The 23644-nt window shown below is 40.4% G+C and overlaps 1 protein-coding gene across 3 annotated transcripts in view; it reads right to left on the bottom strand.

Moving 5' to 3' along the window:
• LOC122669302 (putative transferase At1g60990, chloroplastic) overlaps window positions 1-23644 on the bottom strand; it is an 80592-nt gene that overhangs the window by 45250 nt on the left and 11698 nt on the right. For 2 of the 3 annotated variants that reach the window (XM_043866045.1, XM_043866046.1), the window contains exons 3-8: window positions 22532-22565; window positions 19371-19444; window positions 19191-19256; window positions 19005-19069; window positions 2105-2192; window positions 1908-1973 (exon numbers count right to left, since the gene is read on the bottom strand). In XM_043866045.1, the coding sequence (XP_043721980.1) occupies window positions 1908-1973; window positions 2105-2192; window positions 19005-19069; window positions 19191-19256; window positions 19371-19444; window positions 22532-22565 (393 nt within the window). The remainder of the gene's footprint in view (window positions 1-1907; window positions 1974-2104; window positions 2193-19004; window positions 19070-19190; window positions 19257-19370; window positions 19445-22531; window positions 22566-23644) is intronic. The other variant, XM_043866048.1, reaches the window with a different exon arrangement.

Here is a 23644-nt window from a genome sequence, read left to right as displayed (position 1 = left end):
ATAGGCTTGTTGCCAAGGGATTTACCCAGACCTATGGGATCGACTATCAAGAGACCTTTGCCCTAGTCGCAAAAATGAACATTATTAGTATCATCCTTTCTTGTGCAGTAAATCTGGGATGGGAACGACAACAACTTGACGTCAAGAATGCATTTCTTCATGGCGAACTTGAAGAAGTGTATATGGAGATTCCCCCAGGTTTTGCATGTCAAAAACTCAGGGGAAGGTGTGTAAACTGAAACGTGCATTGTATGGGCTGAAACGGTCTCCCTGTGCTTGGTTTGGGAGATTGCACTCCTTATTATATATGTTGATGATTTTATCGTCACAGGAAATGATTCAAAAGAAATTTCTTGCCTCAAGGAATATCTGGGCAAGGAATTTGAGATTAAGATCTGAGAAAGCTTCGTTATTTTCTTGGCATTGAAGTTGCTCAGTCTACCTGAGGAATTTTCCTATCTCAACGCAAATATACCCTTGATCTCCTATCGGAGACTGGTATGTTGGGGTGCACGCCCATAGATACTCGTTTTGATGCTAATGGCTAATGCTCATCTTGAGAGCTAGAATGGTTAAGATATGGATAAGGGGCGATATCAGAGACTGGTGGGGAGGTTTATCTACCTCTCCCATACTAGGCCAGACATTGCTCATGTTGTTAGTCTTGTCAGTCAGTACATGCATGATCCATACTCCTCTCAAATGGAAGTAGGGTTCCGTATTCTCCGCTATCTGAAATCTGCTCCAGGATGAGGGGTTCTTTACTCTCCTCATTATCACCTACCATTTGGGCCGGTTCTCCTGATGACCGTAGGTCTACATCTGGTTATGGTACGTTTGTAGGGGCAAACTTGGTTACCTGGAGAAGCAAGAAGCAGGCTGTTGTGGCTTGATCTAGTGTTGATGGAAAATTTCGGGCTATGGCCCATGGTAGGGCTGCAAGTTTGGCCCTATCGGCCCGCGGGTCAGCCCGACGCTGATTTTGGCCCTGAAGAAATTTCTTTATCTATTAAAAAATAGAAGCTAATGTTCATGTAAACAAGTGCTTAGCACACTTGGTAGTTTGTGTTGTGTACAAACCAATTATTACCAAAAGGTTTTGGGTTCAAGCCTCCTCTCTCACATCTTACATAGTCTATGTTAATTTAATTATTGCAAGGCCAGGGCCAATCAAGGCGGGCTTGGGCTGGGCTTGTCCCGTCAGGGTCAGGGTTTTAAAAAAACCGGCCCAACCCGACCCTGTTGCAGCCCTAGCCCATGGTATTTGTGAACTTTTGTGGCTCAAAATTCTATTAACGGATTTGGCTGTTCCCGTTGTTCTTCGTATGATTCTATATTGTCATAGAAAATTAGCCATTAATATTGCTCATAATCCAGTTTAGCATGACTGTACAAAGCATTTGGAGATTGATCGTCACTTCATTAAAGCAAAGCTGGATAGTGTTCCTTTTGTTAAGTCTGGCAACCAATTGGCTGATGTGTTTACCAAAGGCCTTAATAGTTCTGTTTTTCATCCTATTGTGTGTAAGTTGGGCATGTGTGACATTTATTCACCAACTTGAGTTGGAATGTAGTAATATGGGTATAAGGATAGAATTGTCATAGGGATATTTCAGTACTTGTACCTTCTTTCATTATATTATAAATAAAGGCTGGCTGTGTCTCACTGAAATGAATCAGATTTCCCCAATCAACAGTTCCAATGAATTTATAAAAGAGAAAAGAGTACACACTATCAGAAAGTAGAATAAAACTCCAAATGAAACATAATAAATTAATTACATAGAAGATGCAACCACAAGAATAAAAACTCTAAGATTATTTAAAGAAAAGAGAAGAATGCAATCTCGAGAACAGTAACCTGAGGATAAGGCAAAAAAAGTTCAATGGAAAATATTGAAACTTACACTATAATGTACATGTGTGCCATACGGTTTCCCAACAAGATCACCAAGGCCTAACTCCTCCATTACCTTAAGTCAGCATAACAAAAAGCATCTGAACCAAGTCAAATCCCAAATCCAAACGGGAGAGGAGACAAAAAAAAAAAGCTCAAACCAAACTTAGGCTGAATCAAATTTAGATCAGTATACAAATACAGTACTTGGTTACTCTTAGGTCCAATGACTACGAAAAAGCACGTTTGCTTTGTGATATCCTGAACTTCTACCTTATCAGCAAAAAATATGTACCTAAAATCATCAACAAAGATATAAATGACCGTTACACATAAAATACAGACTCCATACTGTCCAAAAATAATAGGTCATCTATAAACTTTTATCACAAAAAGCATCACACCATTCACATGCAGGATCCAGATCATTGACATCTTCAAATATTAAAAATATATAGGAAAAACCTCTGCAACACATCCAAAAAAACCAAACACCCTCCAAGTAAATATGCCCAAGCCAGCCTGGACTGGTGTAGACCAATTAAAGCCCATAATAATTTATATGCTGGCCCATAGTTGTCAAGGTGTCACCTAGGCATCTAGGCGCCTTCTTGGGTCTAAGGTGACAGTATGCCTTGTTTGATGCAACACTAGGGCTTTGGACGCCTTGGACGCAGGCGTCGCCTTGTGACCTTGTGAGAACAAGTCTTATATTATATCAGTTTTTTGACAATTCACGAGTTTGTGTTAATTTATGTTTATTGCTTTATCTTTTGATGAATATGCTTATATTATATCCTATATTTTGTTTATTATATGTTGGTTTTCTCATATTAAATCATTACTAGCATAATCAAAGTTCAAAGTTTCGGTTTGAAGCCTGATTTCGACCAGGCTCAAAACCGAAATATTTTGGCGAAATCATGAAATTTCGATCGAAACCTGGAAGGTCTCAGTTGCTGATTTCGATTAATGGTTTCAAAACCCAAATGGCCATATTGGTTCCCGAAACTTCTAAGAAACCGCATACGTCCTGGAAACATAATGTAACCCTTAGATTGTAAATAAAACACACCCAAAATGGTAGTTTGGCTTTGGACTCTGGGTTGGTAATGTAGTTGTAAGTTGTTCGTTGAATAATCTTGTATACACAAAACTTAGTAATAGAACACACATAATTCAATTAAAACAACTAAAATATGCTTCAGGAATGAATTAAAAAAATCAGAAACCATTTCATAATTTTATTGTTATACATGGTTCATTACAAAGATATGGGAGATTTCATCTTTATGGAACACGAGTCTACAACCGATTCGACTCCCTCACCTGAATGTGACTCGGTTTCTCTGAATAATCTCCTCCATGAAGATGTCTCTTTTGACCCTAACCTCTTCACTAGACTTAAATCAATTAAGCACGCTGAGGTCTATAAGCTCTCCAAGCTTAACCTGGTCTAGGCGTTTCTTTGACCAAGCTTGTGGCAATACCACTCGATCTACGAGATGACGCTTCTCTTGAAATCTCTGCTCAATCCGGCTCAAATCCAACGATTAGTAGCCAAACACCCCGATTGAGATACATTCACATTGGTCTCATTCAGATTGAACTCACGGCGCTCTTTCGCCAAGGCATAGACACTCCTGTTGTCATTGCTGTCTTTGACAAAAGATTCCTATCCGATTTGGACAAAAATTATAAACACTGAGGTTTTCTAGGAAGTTTCCCCTCTTTGGAGTCGAAACTAGCCAAACAATACCGAAACTCAAAACATGGTTGAAATTTCATTGAAACTTAAACCATGCATTTTATATGAAGGGTTCGACCGAAACGATACCAAAATCTAAAACATGGTCGAAATTTTGCCGAAACTGTGAAATTTCAACCGAAACATGGTAAGGCCCAGGTATTGCACCTGGTTTCATTTTGACCTTTGTCGAAACCAAAATATTTCATGAAATTTTGGTCATTTCAACCAAAATTTCAAATATTGCATTGATATGGCTTCTATGTTGCATACAAGCATAATTCTATTAAATTATCATATTATATATTATATTATTATATTATTATATTATATATATATATATGATGGCTGGAAAATTATGACTTGTGTCAGAGAGACGTAGACCACTCTTTATTTATAATAATGAGATATGAAGTACAATGACATTAAAGCCCCTAAGGTAACACAAGATAAAATCCTATGGACAATTATACCCTTGAACCCCATATTACAACACTCCCCCTCAGGTTGGCACATGAATATCACACATGCCCAACTTGCATACAAGAGGACCAAAATATTTACTACTAAGACTCTTGGTGAAAACATCACCGAACTGATCTCCAAACTTGACAAAAGGAGTACAAATTAGACTTTATTCGAGCTTTTCTTTAATGAAATGGCGATCAATTTCCACATGCTTGGTTCTGTCGTGCTGCACTGGATTGTGGGCAAAATTGATCGCAGACTTGTTGTCACAGTAAAGCATCATAGGTAAAGATTTAGGTAGACCCAACTACCCAAGTCCTTCAACAACCCTTGGAGCCACATTAATTCATAGATGCCATGGGACATGGCACGAAACTCAGCTTCAGCACTCAATCGGGCAACAACTAATTGCTTCTTGCTTTGCCAAGTGACCAGAATACCCCCAACAAAGGTATAGGAACCAGAAGTTGACCATGGATCGTCGATCATCAGGGGAACTGGCCCAGTTAGAATCAGTAAAGGCTTCAACTTGCATTTGATCATGAGGAGAAAATAAAACACCTTTGTCTTGAGCAGCTACAGTGGCATCTCTTTGACCTTGACAATGAAATGTGCGAACAATAGGAGGTTTGGATGGTGGAAGAATAACAGCTGGTGGTGTTGTCTCCCCCTGGTCAGAAGGACCAAGGTCATCACTAGGTGGTGGAATGGGAATAGGCATATCAAGCATATCAGGCATCTCGGCACCAACCAAATCAACCCCATAATGAGAGGCCAGAGGAAAATATGGGACAACTTCATTAAACAACACATCCATAGTAACCAGCATCCGATGAGTGGGAGGATGATAGCCACGATACCCCTTGTGGGTAGGGGAATAACCAACAAAAATGCACTTCAATCCTCAAGGTTCCAATTTACCAGGATGTGGGTGATTTCGAGCATAACACACACAACCAAACACCTTCAGTGGAACCGTGAAGAAATTGCTTCCTTGGAGAACCTTCACGGGGGAGCTAAAGTTAAGCAACGGGTAGGCATGCAGTTGATTAAGTATGCAACAGTTAAAACAGCCTCACTCCAAAAATGAGGAGGAACATTCATTTCAAACATCAATGCATGAGCCACCTCAAGTAAATGCCTATTCTTACATTCAGCCACTCCATTCTGCGCCGCTTTATCAACACAACTGGTCTAATAGAGGATGCCATGAGATGCAAGATAAGCCTGAAATGCCCCATTGGTGTACTCTTTACCATTGTCACTATGGAGAATTTTAATTTGGGCATTAAACTGAGTACGCACAAAATTATGACATGATTGAAAACAATGGAAAACATCACTTTTATGCATAGTTCGAGAACTCGTTTCGTTTCGGTATTTCGAGCCGAAATATTGTATTTTTTCTGGTATGTTTCAATAGGTCATTTCGGTGGGTTTTAGGCCAAGTTAAGGCCTGAAACTTCATAAAAACCCTATTTTAAGCTATATAAACACATTTAAATGTTCAAATTGCAAAAATAGTCACCCAAAATGGTGTTTTGGATGTGCACCATTGATTGGCAACGTACGGTCAAACCCTAATGTATAACTTAGTTAATTACACATTTACACATACACATTGTACATTAAACAAGTAAATTGACTTGGAACTAAGTTGGAAACATAATGACTCATAAGTTAAGTCATAAATCATAATATTAAGTACATAAGACATCAAGTCAATATTCAATAACAAGTTAACAAATAACAACTTAATAGTTAAGATTTAAGAAGATGATATCAAACATTCAAAATCACAATATGTCAATATCCCCAATTGTCCCCTACAAGGCTACAAGTCAAGTAGTCAACTAGTCATCATTCATCTCAAATGTTTACAAATTTGCTAATAATAACTACTCCGCCGTCCAGGATCAACCCCACTCATGGTCCGCTGGAGCCGACGTGTATTGCTCTCCGACTGTAGGACAAATGCATGCCACGTCATAGTCTGGGAGAAGAAGCAAGTGTAGTCATTCACAGTGACTATGTAAACTGCATCATCAACATGCTGAAGGTAACCTATCCTAGGATATAGGTCACCAAACTGTGAAGAAGTACTACCCACTGATCCACTATGATATGAGTCATATGACGGCTCTGGGAGCATGTACAGGTTATACGGTTGCGGCTGGTGGGTTGGGTAGCCAGTGTAGGAAAAGAAGTCATCCACAAAAGACGATCCACTATATCCCTGTGAGTAGGAGTCATACTCAAAACTGGGAATGGATGGAGAAGATATAAGCTGCTGCCCCCAAGGGTACTGCCCAGAATGCCCTTCGCCATATGGATGTGAATGAGATGAACCATGCTCGATTGTCTTGGAGATGGACTGTTGTCTACATGAAAAGATGGGGCACGGAAATGCCCACTCGATCTCTGTCTCTATCGCCAATACTCACCCACCAACAGAGCCGGATAGGGCATCAATGTCCATAAGCTCAGCCTGCCTACTAGTACCACTACCACGACCACAAGGACGGGGCTGGCCACGCTGCTTTCTCGAGTAGGTCGAGGTGGACGATGTGGGCCGTGTGGCTGGTGTGGGGCCAGTGGGGGCACGGATTGCCTCTTGCTGCTCTTGTACCACAAACGGGACTCGAGTTCCCTCATATGCTTGACCACCATCACCATCATCATCACGTCCATCATTACCTTCATCATCACCTTCATCATCATCCATCATCACCATCTCCACCAGGACCACCACCACCATCTCCACCACCACCATCTCCACCAGATGACATAGACCAATCTTCATCCTCCTCATCAACACCACCAGTAGGCTGGAACGGTATGGGTGATGCGTCCCGTGCGTGTACCTCACCCTCTGCAGCCATGAAGTCATCCACATTAGCTTCTATGTGTTCAGCTATTATGGGTTCAGGTCTACCTCCAGGCTGATCTAACACTGGCTCACCTCTATCCCTCACCCAATCAACAATAGGATCTTCATCATCTTACTCCACCTGGAAAATGTCGGCGAGATCGATATTTTCCCTGATACCCTCTTGTCCCATGCGTATGTGTTGCATCTTCAACCTCAAATTATAATGCACATACACTAAGTCAGAGAGACGTTCAGAACCCAATCTATTTCTCCTCTTGGAGTGGATGAGAGAAAATGTACTCCAATTCCGTTCACACGACCGGATCTTGAACATGTGCGGGAGAGAACCTTATTGCTATTTTTCTTAAATTGTTTGCGGAACCCCATACAACACCCACCATTCAATGCATTACAACAAAAGAAACATGTCACCTTCATTTCAAAAGAATAAGATATTGAATTGAGTAATGACTAATGAAGTAATGACTAATGAGTACCGATCACGCGTGTCCGGCCTTGCTCTGCAAGATCGGTTCCAAAACTTCCCAATGCATCCCTAAAAGTCTTCAACTATAATCATTTGGAAAATATTTAAAATTAGTAATGACTCATTACTATTTAGTATTGAATTGAGTAATTCCAAATGAATTATAACTTATAAGACTCACCTCATTGTTGCATATCGCCTGTAATTTACTATTCGGCTCCAACTTGGCAACTACTTCTTTGACTGCAGTCGATAAGACTATTATTCAACCCAAGCCTATGATGTATTGGTACTTGGGGTTCAAATAATATGCTGAAATTGACATTACATATTGACTAGTTAGTAATATATCCTTCAAATTAACTTTAAAAGATGTAATTGCATAAAAAACAAAGAGTGTACACTCACCAGCCTTATGCAGTGGATGCATAAGTTGATTTTCCCAGCGCTCCTTGATAATTTTGAGAAAGTGTTTGCTACCTCGTAGATTTGCATTGTAAACACCTTTATTCATCAAGTCTATGGTAGCATATAGATGTGGCATGGTCGTCCCTTAAGAGCAGAATCAACTATATGCAAAACCTTGACCACTGGGTCCAGAAGTTGTACCACTTTATGCAACTTAGACCAAAAGTCATCTAATGAAATTGTAGCTTGTGCTTCCCTACCACCATGGGTATTGGACCCATTCCAGTTGAACCAGTCTTCAGAAGCAAACATTGATCTCAGTCCAGACTTCTTGGTCTCTATACTCTTGAGTGCAATGTAGTTGGTGGCGAATCTAGTTATGCCTGGCCTCACTAAGTCACCCCCACACTTCTCCCTCAAGAGGTTTAGTGCAAACCCATGGTTGTAGACAAAGTTGGTCATTTGCCTTGCCTTTTCCACAACATGTTGTACCAATTTGATCTTTCCCATGTCCTTCAACATAAGGTCTATACAATGGGCAGCACATGGAGTCCAAAACAACCGGTACTTATTGTTTTGCATCAACCTCTCACCGGCACTCTTGTAGTTGCTTCCATTGTCCGTTACAATTTGGACAACGTTCCCCACTCCTACATCTTCTACCACTTCCTTCAGCAATTTGTAGATATACTTTGCATCCTTTTTCTCCTTGGATGCATCAACAGACTTTAGAAAGACTGTCCTCCCATCACAATACACCATAAAGTTGATGATGGACTTTCTTGTAGGACTAGTCCAACCATCACACATTATGGTCACCCCATAGGTCTCCCACAGCCCCCTCATTTCATTGATGTAGTCTTCAAGCTCTCTCTTCTACTGGGGCAAATACACATTCATAATCTCATATGGGGTGGGCCCCTTATACCCTGGGCCAGCCTCAGCAATGGAATCTATCATAGTCTGATAAAAGGGGCCTTGTGCTGTGTTTGCTGGGATGGTATGGTATAACATCCACTTAGCTATAAATTCCTTCACCATCCCCTTCAGATTTTTCCATGCTCCCTTGATTTTTGGTTGTTTGCTGCCTTTCTTTCTATAAACACCAGGTGCTTGGTGAAGTGTTGGGTCATCTTGTAGTGGTGGAGGCGGAGGGGGAGCTGCCCTCGTACTCTGTGATCTCCTAAAGGGATTAGGCAACCCACCTCCTCCACTTGTACCTGCTCCTCCACTACCACTAGCACCAACTCCTCCACTACCACCTACTCTCTGTCTCTCGACTCTCTCCTGATCCTCATGATAACTGGCTCTGCTCATCATCTGTGCTCGTCTCCAATCCCTAGCCTCTCGCTCAGTCTCTATATCATCAGGGTCATCATCATCATCATCATCACGATGGCTTGATTGGCCTCCCGCTGTACACCTCACTGCTTCCTCAAGATCTACTTTTGCCTTCTCCCTCTGAGCCTTCCTCTTACTCCCTCCCTTCATGTAATCAATGACAGCCCTAGATACCTCCACAAGGACCATATGACATGCGACCACTTCAGGAGAATTCCCAACTAGATGTTGTTTGAGTCTAGTGGCACCACCTCCCAAAAACTGCATGTGACAATAGTTGCATTGGGATTTTCTTTTATCCCCATCAATTAGAGTGCCATGCACCCATGCAATGTCACCCCTAGTGCGCCTGGGTGTGCTCCCCTCCCCCTGGGTCTGGGCCGGCTGCCTCTGCCCCTCTTGCCTCTGGCTCTGTCGTTTACCACGGTTCGCCATAATCGGACTAGTTTACTGTTGCATGAATAAAAGACAATTCATTAATCACTGAAGCACATCAATTATTTTAGTTTAAATGTTTAAGGATTAAGATTTAAGAGCACTAATACAAGTATATAAGTATATAACTATTTAGTATTTTTCCCTTAACCCTCATATTTTTCTCATATTTAAAAACAATTTTTAAAAATATTTTTCAAATAAATATTGGCCTAGCACAACAAAATCGAAAAGATATGTAAATGGGCAGCAAATAAGAAGTATGTACAATTTACTTTTATATTTTTCAGTAATTTTAAAACAAAAACCTCATATTTTTTCTTATTTTTTGCTATTTTTTTGAATTTTTTAAATATTTTTTATAATTTCCAAAAATTAAATTAATTAATTATTGGCAGAAAAATATTTTGACACCATGAGGCCATAGATCGGCCAATGGTGTCTAACATATATTTAATTCATCACCATACAATATACATAACCCCTATTATTTTTTGATTTTTATTGTAAATAAATCCAATTTTTTAAGTAGAAAAATAAATAAATAATATATATACCAAAAAAAATTTCGACACCGTGAAGTCGTAGATCGGCTTCCGGTGTCTAACATATATTTATTTCATCACAAACAAACATGTTGATCATGCATTTCCCTAAAAAAAATAAATTTTGAGAATATGGTTTTACCTGGAATAGTGGAAAGGCTTCACAGATGTGCTAAGAAGTTTGTTCTCCAAGTGATTCCGGCGTAGATGCGGTAAGGATTTAAGTGGGAAGTGGAAGATTGAAGAAGAAATTAGCAAATACCTTTAAAAACCAAGCAAAAGTGCCAAAGGAGGAAAAATGCTCTCTGTTTCTCAGTCTCGGTCGAAATTTTGACCGAGACTGTCGAAACATGGTATTTTATATAAAGCAATTTCTCAAGATTTTCGAAATCTCGCGAGATTTTGAAAAAATCTCGAAATATCTCGAAATCTCGAGAATTTCGATCGAAATGTTTTCATTTTTTTTATTCGAGGGGCCATTTCGTTTTGAGGGGGTCGAAATTCTTGAAACTCTCTTATGCTTTTATGGTGTAATAAATAAAGCCAAGTGCACCGAGTATGACAATCGCTAAAAGATACAAATCACTTACAACCGAAAATTGAAGAACATCGGGCAGGGTCCCAGACATCAGAATGAATTAACATAAAAGGAGAAGTACTCCGAGAATTTGAACTAGAATAAACAGAACACATTTGCTTGGCTAAAATGCAAGCATCACAAAAAACAACCTTGGGAGTACATTTAGAAAATAAATTAAGAAAAACTTTAACTAAAGTGCCTATAGGAGGATGTCCTAAACGTCAAAGCCAACGTAGTAAGTCAGGAGGAACAGCAGGATCAGTAATAGTAGGATGACCATGGCGGAGAGAAGGGGCAGCAACAGCATCAAGCAAATAGAGACCACTGTAAGCTTTACCAGAGCCAATCGATTCCCCCATTACCACATCTTGAAAGAGACAATGAGAAGGGGGAAAAAGTCACTTTACAATTAAGGTCGGAAGTGAGACGACTAATGGAAAGGAGATTAGTAGTAAAATTTGGAACATGCATAACCGAGTTTAGGGTCAAAGTACGAAAGCATGTGATTGATCCCTTTCCATAAATTGATGAAAGAGAACCATCAGCAATGCGCACCTTATCCTTACCAGAACAAGGGGAATATTTGGAGAAAAAATTGGCCTTACCGGTCATAGGGTCTGAAGCACCAGAGTTGGGAATCCATGATTGGGAAATAGTGGATGCACAAATACCAGCAAAAGAAATACCTGAATTGGCAGAATCCAAAGGAACCAAGGTGGAAGCGGGAGCAGAAGCAGAACTGGCAGGGCTGGTACAGTCCAGCTTGGTTTCCAAATGACTGAGAAGCTTGGTAAGCTCATCCTGAGAAGTGGAAGGTGCAACACCAGGTGGAGGATCAACTATGGTGGTCTCAGTATGATTTGCAGAAGGTTTCCCACAACCACGACCCTTGGTGGAAGAAGCAGACGGGTGCCCATGAAGCTTCCAACAAAATTCCTTGGTGTGTCTCTCTTTCCCATAATATTCACATTTAAGAGGTTCATAGTCAAAACGATTACTAGGGCGAGAGGAAACACCTTTGGATTGCCCAGGCGGGACAGATATAAGTGTTGATCGGTCCTAAGAAGGAGGTAGCATGGCAGTACGGCGAATATCCTCAAGTTGGATCAAGGAATAGGCCTGTTCCGTCGCCATGGCCTCCTATTGTGTACCAACATCACCTTCGAAAAGTTTGGGCCCCACCCGTTTCATCTACCTTTATCCCATCTTCACCTGTTGATCCTGCAATAGGTAATCCTCCTTCCCTTAATGCCTCTTCTGATCTTGATGTCCCTATTAGTCTTCGTAAAGGTGTTCGGAGTTGTACCCAACATCCTATTTGTAACTTTGTGTCTTATTCTAGTTTGTCCTCTAGTTTCCATTCTTGTTTGACTACTGTTGAGAATCATCCTATTCCTAAGTTTGTTGCAGAGGCATTGTTTATTCCCAATTGGAGGGCTGCTATGATTGGGATCTTGTATCATTACCATCAGATAAATCTATTATTGGTTGTCGTTGGGTTTATGTGGTGAAAGTTAATCCTAGTGGTTCTTTAGCACATTTGAAGGCCAGACTTGTGGCAAAAGGCTATGCCCAGGTATATGGTGTTGATTACTTGGGTACTTTTTCCCCTATGGCTAAGCTCACTTTTGTTCGCATTTTGATTTCTCTTGTTGCTACCCACCATTGGCCCTTATTTCAGTTAGATGTTAAGAATGCTTTCCTACACGGGGATCTCCATGAGGAAGTTTATATGGAGCAACCTTCTTGGTTTGTTGCTCAGGGAGAGTCTGGGATGGTGTAAGCTCAAGAAGTCTTTGTATAGGCTGAAACAGTCTCCTCGGGCGTGGTTTGGTCGGTTCACTGAGGTCGTATTAGAGTTTGACCATTCAGTATTTTTCTGACATTTTGATGCAGGCATAATATTTCTTATTGTATATGTACATGATATTGTTATTATAGGAGATGATTCTTCAGGTATTGAGAACTTGAACATGCATTTGCAGCCGAAATTTCAGACTAAAGATTTGGGAAGGTTGAAGTACTTCTTGGGTGTAGAAGTGGCTCAGTGAAGGAAAGAAATTTATCTTTCACAGTGAAAGTTTCTACATACTCCCATGGATCCCAATTTAAAGCTTACAGAAGATGGAGGTAATGTTTCAGAGGATCTTTAGAAGTATCGGAGGCTTGTTGGGAAACTAAATTATTTGACTGTGACTCGACCTGACATTGCCTTTCCTGTCAGTGTTGTAAGTCAATTTTTGTCTGCTCCTCGGACATCTCATAGGGGGGCTGTTATGCAAGTTCTGTGGTATCTCAAGAAGGCTCCTGGACATGGTCTACTTTACTTTGAGCATGGTCATGGATGGATTGAGGGTTTTTCATATGCTGCTTGGGCTGGATCTCCAGTTAACAGAAGGTCAACTACTGGCTATTGCACATTTGTTGAAGGGAACTTTTTGTCGTGGAAAAGCAAGAAATAGGCAATTGTGGCTCGATCCGATGCAAAGTTAGAATATCAAGCTATGGCACATACTACTTGTGAGCTGATGTGGGTAAAACAATTATTAGCTGAGCTTGCATTTTAAGACAATTCGCCTATACAGTTGTGGTGTGATAATCAAGTTGTTGTCCACATTGCTTTGTTATCCATCATCCCCCTTCTTCTCCTAATCCTCTAAACCCACCCCCCATCGATCCCCATTGCCAATACTCAATCATTACTACCTTCCTCATCCACCGTTAAGACCACAGATCCATTAGAACCCTAAAACCTGCAACTAATCTTCTTTCCTTCTAGAAGGTCACATGCAAGGTGATTTTCGCGGGAATTCTGCCCAGCCAAATCTAACTGTTAGAACCTGCTAAAAATTTGATCGAATATTCCTCAAACCCTAAAAGAGACTCTATTCAAATTTCAGCACCATCCACCCAGCCGATTGTCTAAAATTACAGTTTTACCCCTCTCTCCTAGTTCTACTAGGAAGCCTCCATAATTCCAGATTTAACCATCTGATTTAGCTGTAACTTTCAGCATATATTCCCCTCCACCCTACCCACACTTGACCTAAAACCCTTGCCCTAACTCCACCTCTAAACCCTAGATTCCATCACTTCCCTATTTCCCAAAACCCTAACCTTAGTTGCTGCCCAATTACATCTAAACTACTTCTACTCATCCAAAACCGATAAAACCTAGTTCATTAGACTCCCCTAAACCTGCCTGGCTTTAACATATTAGGCCCATCCCCATTACTCTAACCCTAACCCTAAATTTGACCTAAAAACCTCAATTCTACCCCATCAAACCAGCAGTTCTACAGGTCCTGGTTATCTGGCTCCTAGTAGGTCTCCTACCTATCTAGGACTACATTACTTTGTTTTGCAAGGATCCATGTAGCCAACCCCATTCAGTTGGGATAAGGCTGAGTTTGTTGTTGTTGTTGTATGGACGGATTAGTGCAAGGCTTTAGTCAGGGGGTGATCTGAATGGTCCTGTTGGAAGAGATTGTAAAGGCTCTGAAGGTGTACATGGAGGCTATGGATTAGGAGAAAGGAATGAGGCGGAAATATTAGTTTTAGACTTTGCAGTAGCTTATGATTTATCCATTGCGAACTTTTTCGAAAAGAGAGAAGAGCACCTAATTACCTACAAAAGTGGGTATCATATCAGCCAAATAGATTTCTTCCAAATAAGAAGTCAAGAAGGTCGGACAGATTGTTTTGTAACGACTGCAAAGTTATTCCGGGGGAGACCCTAACCACTCAACATAGATTGATTAACGTAATTTTAGATTGGTAGGAGACCAACTAGAAGCCAATAAACCAGGATCTGTTATGAACACCAATCGGGTAGGCCAAAAATAGTGTTTTTGGTCAAATTAGGGTTAGGATTTGAGGGTACCTAGGGTTTGATGGTAGGGTTAGGGTAAGTTGATGCAGGGGAGGGTCTCGTTAAGTTTTAACAAGTCTAAGGTCACTGGAAAGAATCGGCAGTAGGTTTGGAGTCTAGGGTTGGCTTGTGAAAGAGGAAAGAGTGGGGTTAGTAGAGTTTGGATGTTTAGAGGATTAGAAAAAGAATGGCTAGGGTTTGGGATGATTCAAACTTACTGTTGTTGAAGTAATACTTGCACAGCAGCTTGTTTAAATGAAGGATCTTTGATCAGAACTTGAACAATGTTGAAGAACAAAGAGAGCTTGAACGAACCACCCGGGCTTCCCACCGCAAGGTGTCAATCGAATCGAACATCGATTCCTTCCAACGAACCATCCGGGCTTCATACCGCAAGGTGTCGATCGGATCAAACACCAATCCCACCAGCCTTGATCAAACACAAGACAAAAATCTTTAATGGAGAAGAAGAGCAGCTAAAAAACTTTCCAATAATATCAAAATTCGTGTACCATACTTTGCCCCCTTATAACCTTATATAAAAGACTCAAAAATATACTCTTTCACTAAAAAGGAAAGGCCTAACCCAATCCTTAACAAATAAGGCAACCTACCTGACTAGGAAACTGAAATAACAAAGGAAATAGACTCAAAACAGGACTCAAAGTAGAGCTAGGATTCCCAAATAGGATTACAACTCAAATGAAAACTGATTATCTAATAATAAAAATAGCACCAAAAATCAACTCTCTAAGCCAGCAGTCCATATCAACCCCTAAATCACTATTCACGTGAACAGTGCCATGAGGTATTGTTCACATGAACAGTAACTTTTTTTTCTTTGGTCTTCTTCATGCTTCGATCTACATCACTAATGGTACTAGACAAGTGCCTCATTCCGCAGAGACGTAAGATAAGAGAGCCTATTTGCCCTAAAATAAGGTGGTGGAGATTAAAAGGAGTCCTCGAAGTTCATTTACTGATAAAGTGGTCAAATAAGGAAAGTGGGACTTGGAGGGAGAAACAAATACGACGAGGGACGAGATGACGACCTGTATTAAGATGGTTGCTAAAGAGGTTCTAGGCGAATCGAGAGGATCTCAACATGTCCCTAGGGAGACTTGGTGGTGGGATGATGAGGTCCAAGCAGCCATAGTCTAAGAAAACTAGTTCTAAGACATGGCAAATGACTAAAGAGGTGGAGGATTAAAAAGATATAAATTCGCCAAAAACAAAGCTAAGAAGGTTGTGGGGAAAGCAAGGGAGAAGAAATATGAAGATCTATATAATGATCTGAACACAAACAATGGGGGAAAAGCTATATATAAGATAGCTAAAGTGAGAGAAAGAATGACCAGAGATTTCGACCATGTTAGATGCATTAAAAGTGAGGATGCTAGAGTATTAATAAAAGATGAGGACATTGAGGAGAAATGGAAAGAGTACTTCTACGGCCTTTTTAATGAAAACCACTTAAGTAATAGAGCTGTGAAAGGTGACATTACTCAATTGGACACCACTTGGAGAAGATATATCACAAAATTAGGATGTTTGAAGTAAAAGAAGCTATTAAAAATATGAAAGTAGGCAAGACATCAGGCCCAAACGAGGTCCCTATTTAGGTGTGGAAGAACGTAGGAATCTGTGGTTTATTGTGGCTCACCAAGCTGTTTAACAAGATTATGACCACAAAGAAAATGTCAGATGAATGGAGAAGCATTGTAATTCCAATTTACAAAAACAAAGGTGATATACAGAGCTGCAATAATTATAGAGGCATAAAATTAATGAGTCATACAATTAAGTTGTGGGAGAGGATTATTGAAAGCCACCTGAGAAAGAAAACTACTATTTTGGACTACCAATTTGGTTTTACGCCAGGATGATCCACAATGGAGGCTATTTTCTTACTTGGGAGACTCATGGAAAGATATAGAGAGGGCAAGAAAGATCTTCATATGGTCTTTATAGACCTAGAAAAAGCCTATGACATAGCGCCTAGAGAGTTAATCTAGAATATTTTGGAGAAGAGAAGAGTGGCATGTAAATATGTGGATATAATTAAAGATATGTATGACGGTATGGTGACTAGCATCAAAACTGCAGGGGGCCAAGGCAATGAATTCCCAATTTCAATTGGGCTACATCAAGGATCATCCTTAAGCCCTTATTTGTTTGCGCTTATCATGGATGCCTTAACCAAAGGCATACAAGATGAGGTTCTGAGGTGTGATTTTAGTGGATGATATTGTCTTGGTGGATGAAACAAAAGCAGGGATCAACACCAAGGTGGAACTATGGAGATCAAACTTGGAATCAAAAGGTCTGAAGATATGTAGATCTAAGACTAAATATATGGTATGCAAATTTAGCAGCATTGGGAAGGATAATGAGGTGGTGAATATTGCCATATTGGTGAAAGGGAGGTACTGCAAAGTGATTAATTTAGATATCTAGGATCAATCGTAAACAAGGAGGGTGACATAGAAGATGGCGTTGCCCAGAAGGTTAAAATAGGATGGCGGAAGTGGAGAGGTGCATCCGGAGTACTGTGTGATCGAAATGTTTATATTACTATCATTCGACCAGCTATGATGTATGGTTTGGAATGCTGGGCTGTTACAAAGTGTCATATTAATAAACTAAGTGTAGCGGAGATGAGGATGTTGAGATGGATGTGTGGGGAAAATTAGGGAGGATAAAGTACGGAATGACTGTATTAGAACTGGGTTGGGACCTGGGAGTAGGCCCAATCCAGGATACGCTTAGAGAGAGTCGTTTGAGGTGGTATGGCCATGTTCAATGGAGGCCTTCAGATGCCCCAGTACGGAAGAGTGACTTGATTCAGATTGAGCGAACCAAAAGATCAAGGGGCAGGCCTAAAATAACCATAGGGGAATTAGTGAGGAAAGACATGCTTAGCTTAAGCCTTGTATCTTGTATGACTTCAAACAGAGCTCATTGGAGAGAAAGGATCCATGTGGCCAACCCCATTTAGTTGGGATAAGGCTATGTTGTTGTTGTTGCTGTTGTAATGATGGCTAACAGAACACCTTTAGGCTTAACAGAATAAATTTCAATCTCAATTGCTCTTTCTATCCATCAGAACAACCGCTTAAAGTCCAACGAGTCGTGTATCTCTGCTTTCCCACCTTACGTATCCAACTCTAAAAGAAACCAGTACTCCGTTACTAGTGGTCACATAGTCCAGACAACTCTTTTAAGTCTTTAAGAAAAGAAGTTTCTCCATGTTACATCTGCTTCAAGTCAGTCCTGCCCTGTATGACTGAAGGTCGTAACATTCTTCTCTAACTATATCGGTCTCTTCAAAAAGAATACTATGACTTTTGACCATTTAAGATAAACGTCCTCCAACTTGACCATTGTTGACCAATTACTAGCAAGGGTGTGTCTCGAATGCGTGCTTTGCACTTAACTAGACAATGTTTGTTGTAGAATTGAATCTAGAAAAGAAGTGAAGAAAGGTGTATTAGTGCTTTTCCATCCACCATTCTGACTGGCTGAAAATTGGGAGGATGGAACATATCCTGACTCTTGTGACAATCTTGGTGATCCTAACCTCCAACCCTGAAATTCCTATCTTTCAAGGTAAGACCGAAGCCCAAAGGTGAAAAATAAAACCATAAGAGGAATATAATAAGTACAAAGCAACTCAAAAAACTCTTGAAAGCTAACATGGAGCACAAAACAGATCCACAAGAACACATCAAGTAATAGAGAAACCAGCAATAATCCAACGGTGATCCAAAAATTTCCTTGTTTACAAGTTCCCAAAGCCATTTTATAGTACTTTAGACCTGGAAGGATTATATCATTTAGAATCATAATTGTACCCTCAACCTCTAATTACTATTCGCTTATTAATTATTTAATTACAACAGGCCCACAAGGCCAGAACTATACTATTGATGCTTATGGTAGCAATAAAGTAATGAAGACAAATATGACTACTGTATATTTGATGCCCCTCAGGCTCCTGCATCAATAGCCCTAGCCCAAGTTCCCAACGATGAGGCGTTAGCTCCATGAATACTGTCTCGACATTCCACTACATGTACATCCACATCTAGTACATAACAGTAAATTAACAAAACCTCATTGATAGGACCGCTTTAGCCAGGCCCATAACAACAATGTGTATGGTTTTTCTTTTTTTCCTTATAGCATTTAATATACTAACCCAACAGAAGAAGGAAAAGAGAAAACTAGAACAAAATGATGCGGAAGCATGTCACTTATGTAAAAGAACCCCCCATCTAATACAAATAAAAGCATGCCACAACAAAAATAGCTCCAATCCATGCATTAAAGGATAGAATTTGATGAGCGTACTTTGTAAGCATGTCAGTTATGCTTTTGCCTGTTAGAGGCGAAACCACCAATGTTACCGCATTTTTCTGTGAATTTGCATCAACCAATTGAGTTTATCAATAAAGTATTTTAGCAGTTACTACTTCAACAGATGATGCTCACTATGAATAACCAAATATTGTCAAACTAATTTGACACAATAATTACCATAACCCATGCATGAGCAATGTCTATTGTACGAGCTGTTGGCGTAATAAAAACGGTGTCACATCCCTGCATGTGTCAAATGAAACAAAAAGAAAAGAGTACTCTTAGTTAAAGTAACATTGACATGAGAACAAAATTAAATCAGAAGTAGATGGGAATAGTAACGTTTCAGGAACTAACCTGTCCTTCACAGAGGCTTTCAAAATTTGCTGTGCTTTGGTTGTGAAGAAACTGAATCCGGTCTTCTCCTGTGACTGCGTATCAACAAAAAAAAAACCACATTTTTTCACAAGGGTAAGTGTTGAAATGAAAAACAGTGCTTATTAACATACAAAAGATCTGTTTATGTATTATGATGTAACAAACACTTCACCTGAGGAATAACCCTACAGATTTAAAGAGAAGAATAAAAGCACTAAAACATTATGCAAAACACTACCTAGCCTAGTTTTGTAGAACACTGAAGCAAATTACTTCTGCAATTATATTAGTTACTAATTCCAGATATAACAAAGACTCCCGATTACTTATTTGGGAGCGCCTCTCCACGCTGGAAGGCTTAAAATATGTTTCTTTGATGATCTAGTTGGAAAAATAAGAAACAAAGTGGCGGGCTGGAAAGGAAAGCTTTTGTCTGGTGGGGAACATGTTACACTTCTTAAGCATGTCCTCGCCTCTATCACCACCCATATACTCGCCACTTTGGATCCACCTAAGACTGTCCTAGGTAGGATCTATGGAATTTTCGCTGACTTTCTTTGGGGAAGTTCGGAGTGGGGAAAGCGCCGGCATTGGGTGAATTGGCAGAAGGTATGCAGACCACTAAAAGAAGGGGGTTGGGAGTTAGGCTTCTAGAGGATTATGGCCTCTCTCTAAGGCTTAAAGGGTTGTGGAGGATTCTATATGATCGTTCGCTGTGGAGTGATTTTTTCAGGGCAAAATTCTTAAAAATATTCACTTCGCTTTAGCAGAGTCAAGCAGGACTGGTTCGAAATCTTGAAGAAATGCCTTGGCGCACAAGGAATTCTTGCTTGCTAGGTCAAGATGGTTATTAGGCACTGGCAACATTTGCTTCTGGTTAGATAACTGGTTAGGGGTTGGTCCGTTGATTGACTATGTGGACAACGCCCTTCTTGTTGACATGGATTTGCGAATCAGGGATGAGAAGGGGATGGCATGTGGAAGCAGGACGTTCTGGCTCAGATAGACTCAGCAGGGGTATGGCAAAGCATTATTACTAGTAATTTTGTTTTATCTGAGAAGGAAGATGTTCTGGTTTGGACTCCCCCTAGGGATGGCCGTTTCTCTACTAAATCAGCTTGGAATGAAGTGCGGAGAGGATCGTTAGAGGTTTCCTATGCTAGATGGGTTATGGAACCAATCGCTGCCCATGAAGATATCCTTTTTTACTTGGCAGCTACTCAATGGAAAAATCCCCACAGATGAGTCTCTGATGTCTGTTGGTATTCCGTTGGCTTCCAAATGCAATTGCTGTGGGAGGCCTAGGAGGGACACAACAAATCACTGTCTAATAGCAGAGGTTCTACAAAAAAGGTTCGGAGCTACTTTTCCAGGCTCTTTGATGTTGAGGAGGTACCCTCACAGGACGTTAGAAGTCGTTTTTTTCTTTGGCATGGGTCAGTGAGCTGAAACAGTCTTACTGCCTGTATTACAAGGATATTGTCACTCTGGTTGTTTGGGAGCTTTGGAAGAAAGGAACAATAGAAGGCACGGGGAGAGCATGCGTTCAGCGGGTTCTATTATTGAGCGTATTAATTCCTGGGTGAAAGGCATTCCATGTCCCCCTAAGTTAAAACGACTGGTGTCCCCTAGAGAGCTCTTAATTCTGCAGTGTTTCGGCTTATCTGCTCCTCCTGCCAGGCAGAAACGCCCTCTCCCTGTTTATTGGTGTCCGCCTTTTGCCTCGGTGAAGCTTAATGTGGATGGTGCCTATAGAGCATAGTTATCAAGGCGGGAAAGCGACCATGGCGTTTTAGAGGGGCAAAATTCAAGGCAACACCGCCATGGTGGCAAGGCGTCCAAGGCGAACAAGGAGCATGGACGCCATGGCGTTGCCATGGTGATGCCTTGACGACGCCTTGATAACTATGCTATAGAGCCAATCCAGGTGTAGGAGGGGGTGGAGGGGTTATTAGAGATAATGAGGGTGTTGTTTTGGCGGCCTTCTCAAGTTTCTATGGAGAATGCACTAACTCGATTGCGGAGCTAAGAGTTTTGAGAGATGGTTTGAAGCTGTGTCAAGATTTAGGGTATTCTGATTTTATGGTTAACTCGGACTCAGAATCTACCATAAGAATGATTAACCTCAAGAGGTGCAGCGTGTGGAAGGGATGGTACTGGTTCCAGGAGACCATGGCTCTTATTAGTGCTATGCGGCCTTTTATCTCCTTTGCCTACAGGGAAAGCAACAGGGCGGCTCTAGCTTGTGATACAGGTTCTTCCATAAATTTTCAGTTTGGCAGCCAGCCGCCGGGGGATCTGCAGCGTATCCTTTGGGAAGACAGATCTGGTATGCCTGTCTTTAGAAAGTATAGTTTTTTTCTCTGATTGTGGTTGTATGGTTTTGGGATCAGATTTAAATGAGAGATTCGCTCCTTTGGGTTGGGGTAAGGCAGTACGTCCCCCCTTTGTTTTCAAAGTTTTGACATTAATAAAAGTCTAGGGGCTGCCCCGGGTCCCAGGTAATATTCAGGTTTTAAAAAGAATTTCCAGATATAACTTGTAGTACATAATATGGAAATTTGGGTAAACAATGCTGAGCAGACCCAGAATTCCACCTGAATATAGTATTGAGAGGACATGGTCAAAAAGTTTCATTGGAACTTTACATTCTAGTTTCTAGGACTTCAGCACTGGGTACACCCTTTTTTTTTTCTATGACTTTAGCTTATGAAGTAATCAATCTCCCCACCCTCACCCACAATATGATAGATCCACTAATATATGATAAGATTATCCAACGAGCAATCAGCAAGAAACTTTCTTTCAAAGACAGCAACTACTGAGAAACTAAAAGGAATCCTGCAAATAACATCCTATTATTATAAACCAAAGTAAATAACACTACCAATTTTGGCTCATGTTATTTTTGTTTGAAGTGCATCCATCAGTAAATTGTTAAAGTAATTGGCACGATTGAAATTCCTTTTCATGAGTACATGCCTCCAATTATATATCATGCAAGCCCTTAAATTATAGAAAATCTCTCCCTTCTCTTGTTACAACTTACAATGGAAAAAATATAGGGATCCGTCTCTTGCTGCATGCCTAATGTATAACATCAGGAAAGAACAGAATGTATAATGGGGAAAAGAGGATACCTCTTATACGACCAAAATGTGTAAGGTCCACAACCTAAGATTGTGAAAGAAATAGAATCAGAAAAGATGAATAAAATTGCTATGCATTCACCAAATAAAGAGTTTCAAAAGGTGTAGCAGTAATGATTCGATGTGTACAATTTCACACATAGATTCCACTTCAAAAAGGGGTGAAGAAAAGCAACTACATCCGAGCTGTCAAACTCACTTAATGAAGAATATAGATTGTGTCATATAAATGCTAAAATTATTAAAATTTATTCAAACATGTAGAAGTAAAAGCAAGCCCACCAGCTGTTAACGACCTTACAAGGATAGTAGGGGAATTAAAATGATAGTTTACAGCCTCTTTATTCTCATGAAAACTCCTCATATAGATTATAGAATACAGTGAAGATATTGTTGGCGGTGGGGAATGTTTGCATCCCTACACCGTGGAACGTGCAATACAGATTTGAACAAATACAAACAAAAGGGGTTTAGGGTTACCTAAAAATCCACAAGTGCAGGTTCTCCGAAGGATTGCAATACTTGAATTCGCAACTCTGCACAGGCAATGGAGATCAACACAGCGGAGATGTTCTTCCCGACTTAAGAGTTTCACAAACCCTAGCTCTCAAATCTGAAGAGAGAGGAGAGGCTGCCACAATTTTTTTGGGGATTCTGAAACCCTAAAATCGTTGGCTGTTAGTGATGTCATGTATCTCTCTCCTCCTCTGCTACGTATATGTAGGATGTCATCTAGCAGTCTCCCATGCTGAGTGTGCTAGCCAAGTGGTGTAACCCTATAGTGTGTTCCCACTGAGGTTGCACAAGGAGAGTCTAACTCGTCTCCAATATTTAGTGTTATTTAACCAGTAAATAACACTAATTAACAACAAGTGCAGCAACAGTTGGAAATAACATGTAAACTCCTGAGTGATAGAAAACATTACATTTAAGTCCCTCCATTCCAACATCACATAACAGATTTTTGGGTATGGAAAATACAACTGTCGAAAACTCTAATCCATCGAAACTGTTAAAAGTTATCGTGGCCTTTATTATGTAAATCCCGATAGAGGGGGTCCCTCTATCGTGGATATGTTTCCTTTTTAGTTCCTGCAGTTCAGT

This window comes from Telopea speciosissima, chromosome 7, assembly GCF_018873765.1.
Source record: "Telopea speciosissima isolate NSW1024214 ecotype Mountain lineage chromosome 7, Tspe_v1, whole genome shotgun sequence".
NCBI classification, from domain to species: domain Eukaryota; kingdom Viridiplantae; phylum Streptophyta; class Magnoliopsida; order Proteales; family Proteaceae; genus Telopea; species Telopea speciosissima.
Note: the sequence above shows the minus strand (reverse complement) of the source record. Positions and strands in the feature narration are given on the sequence as shown.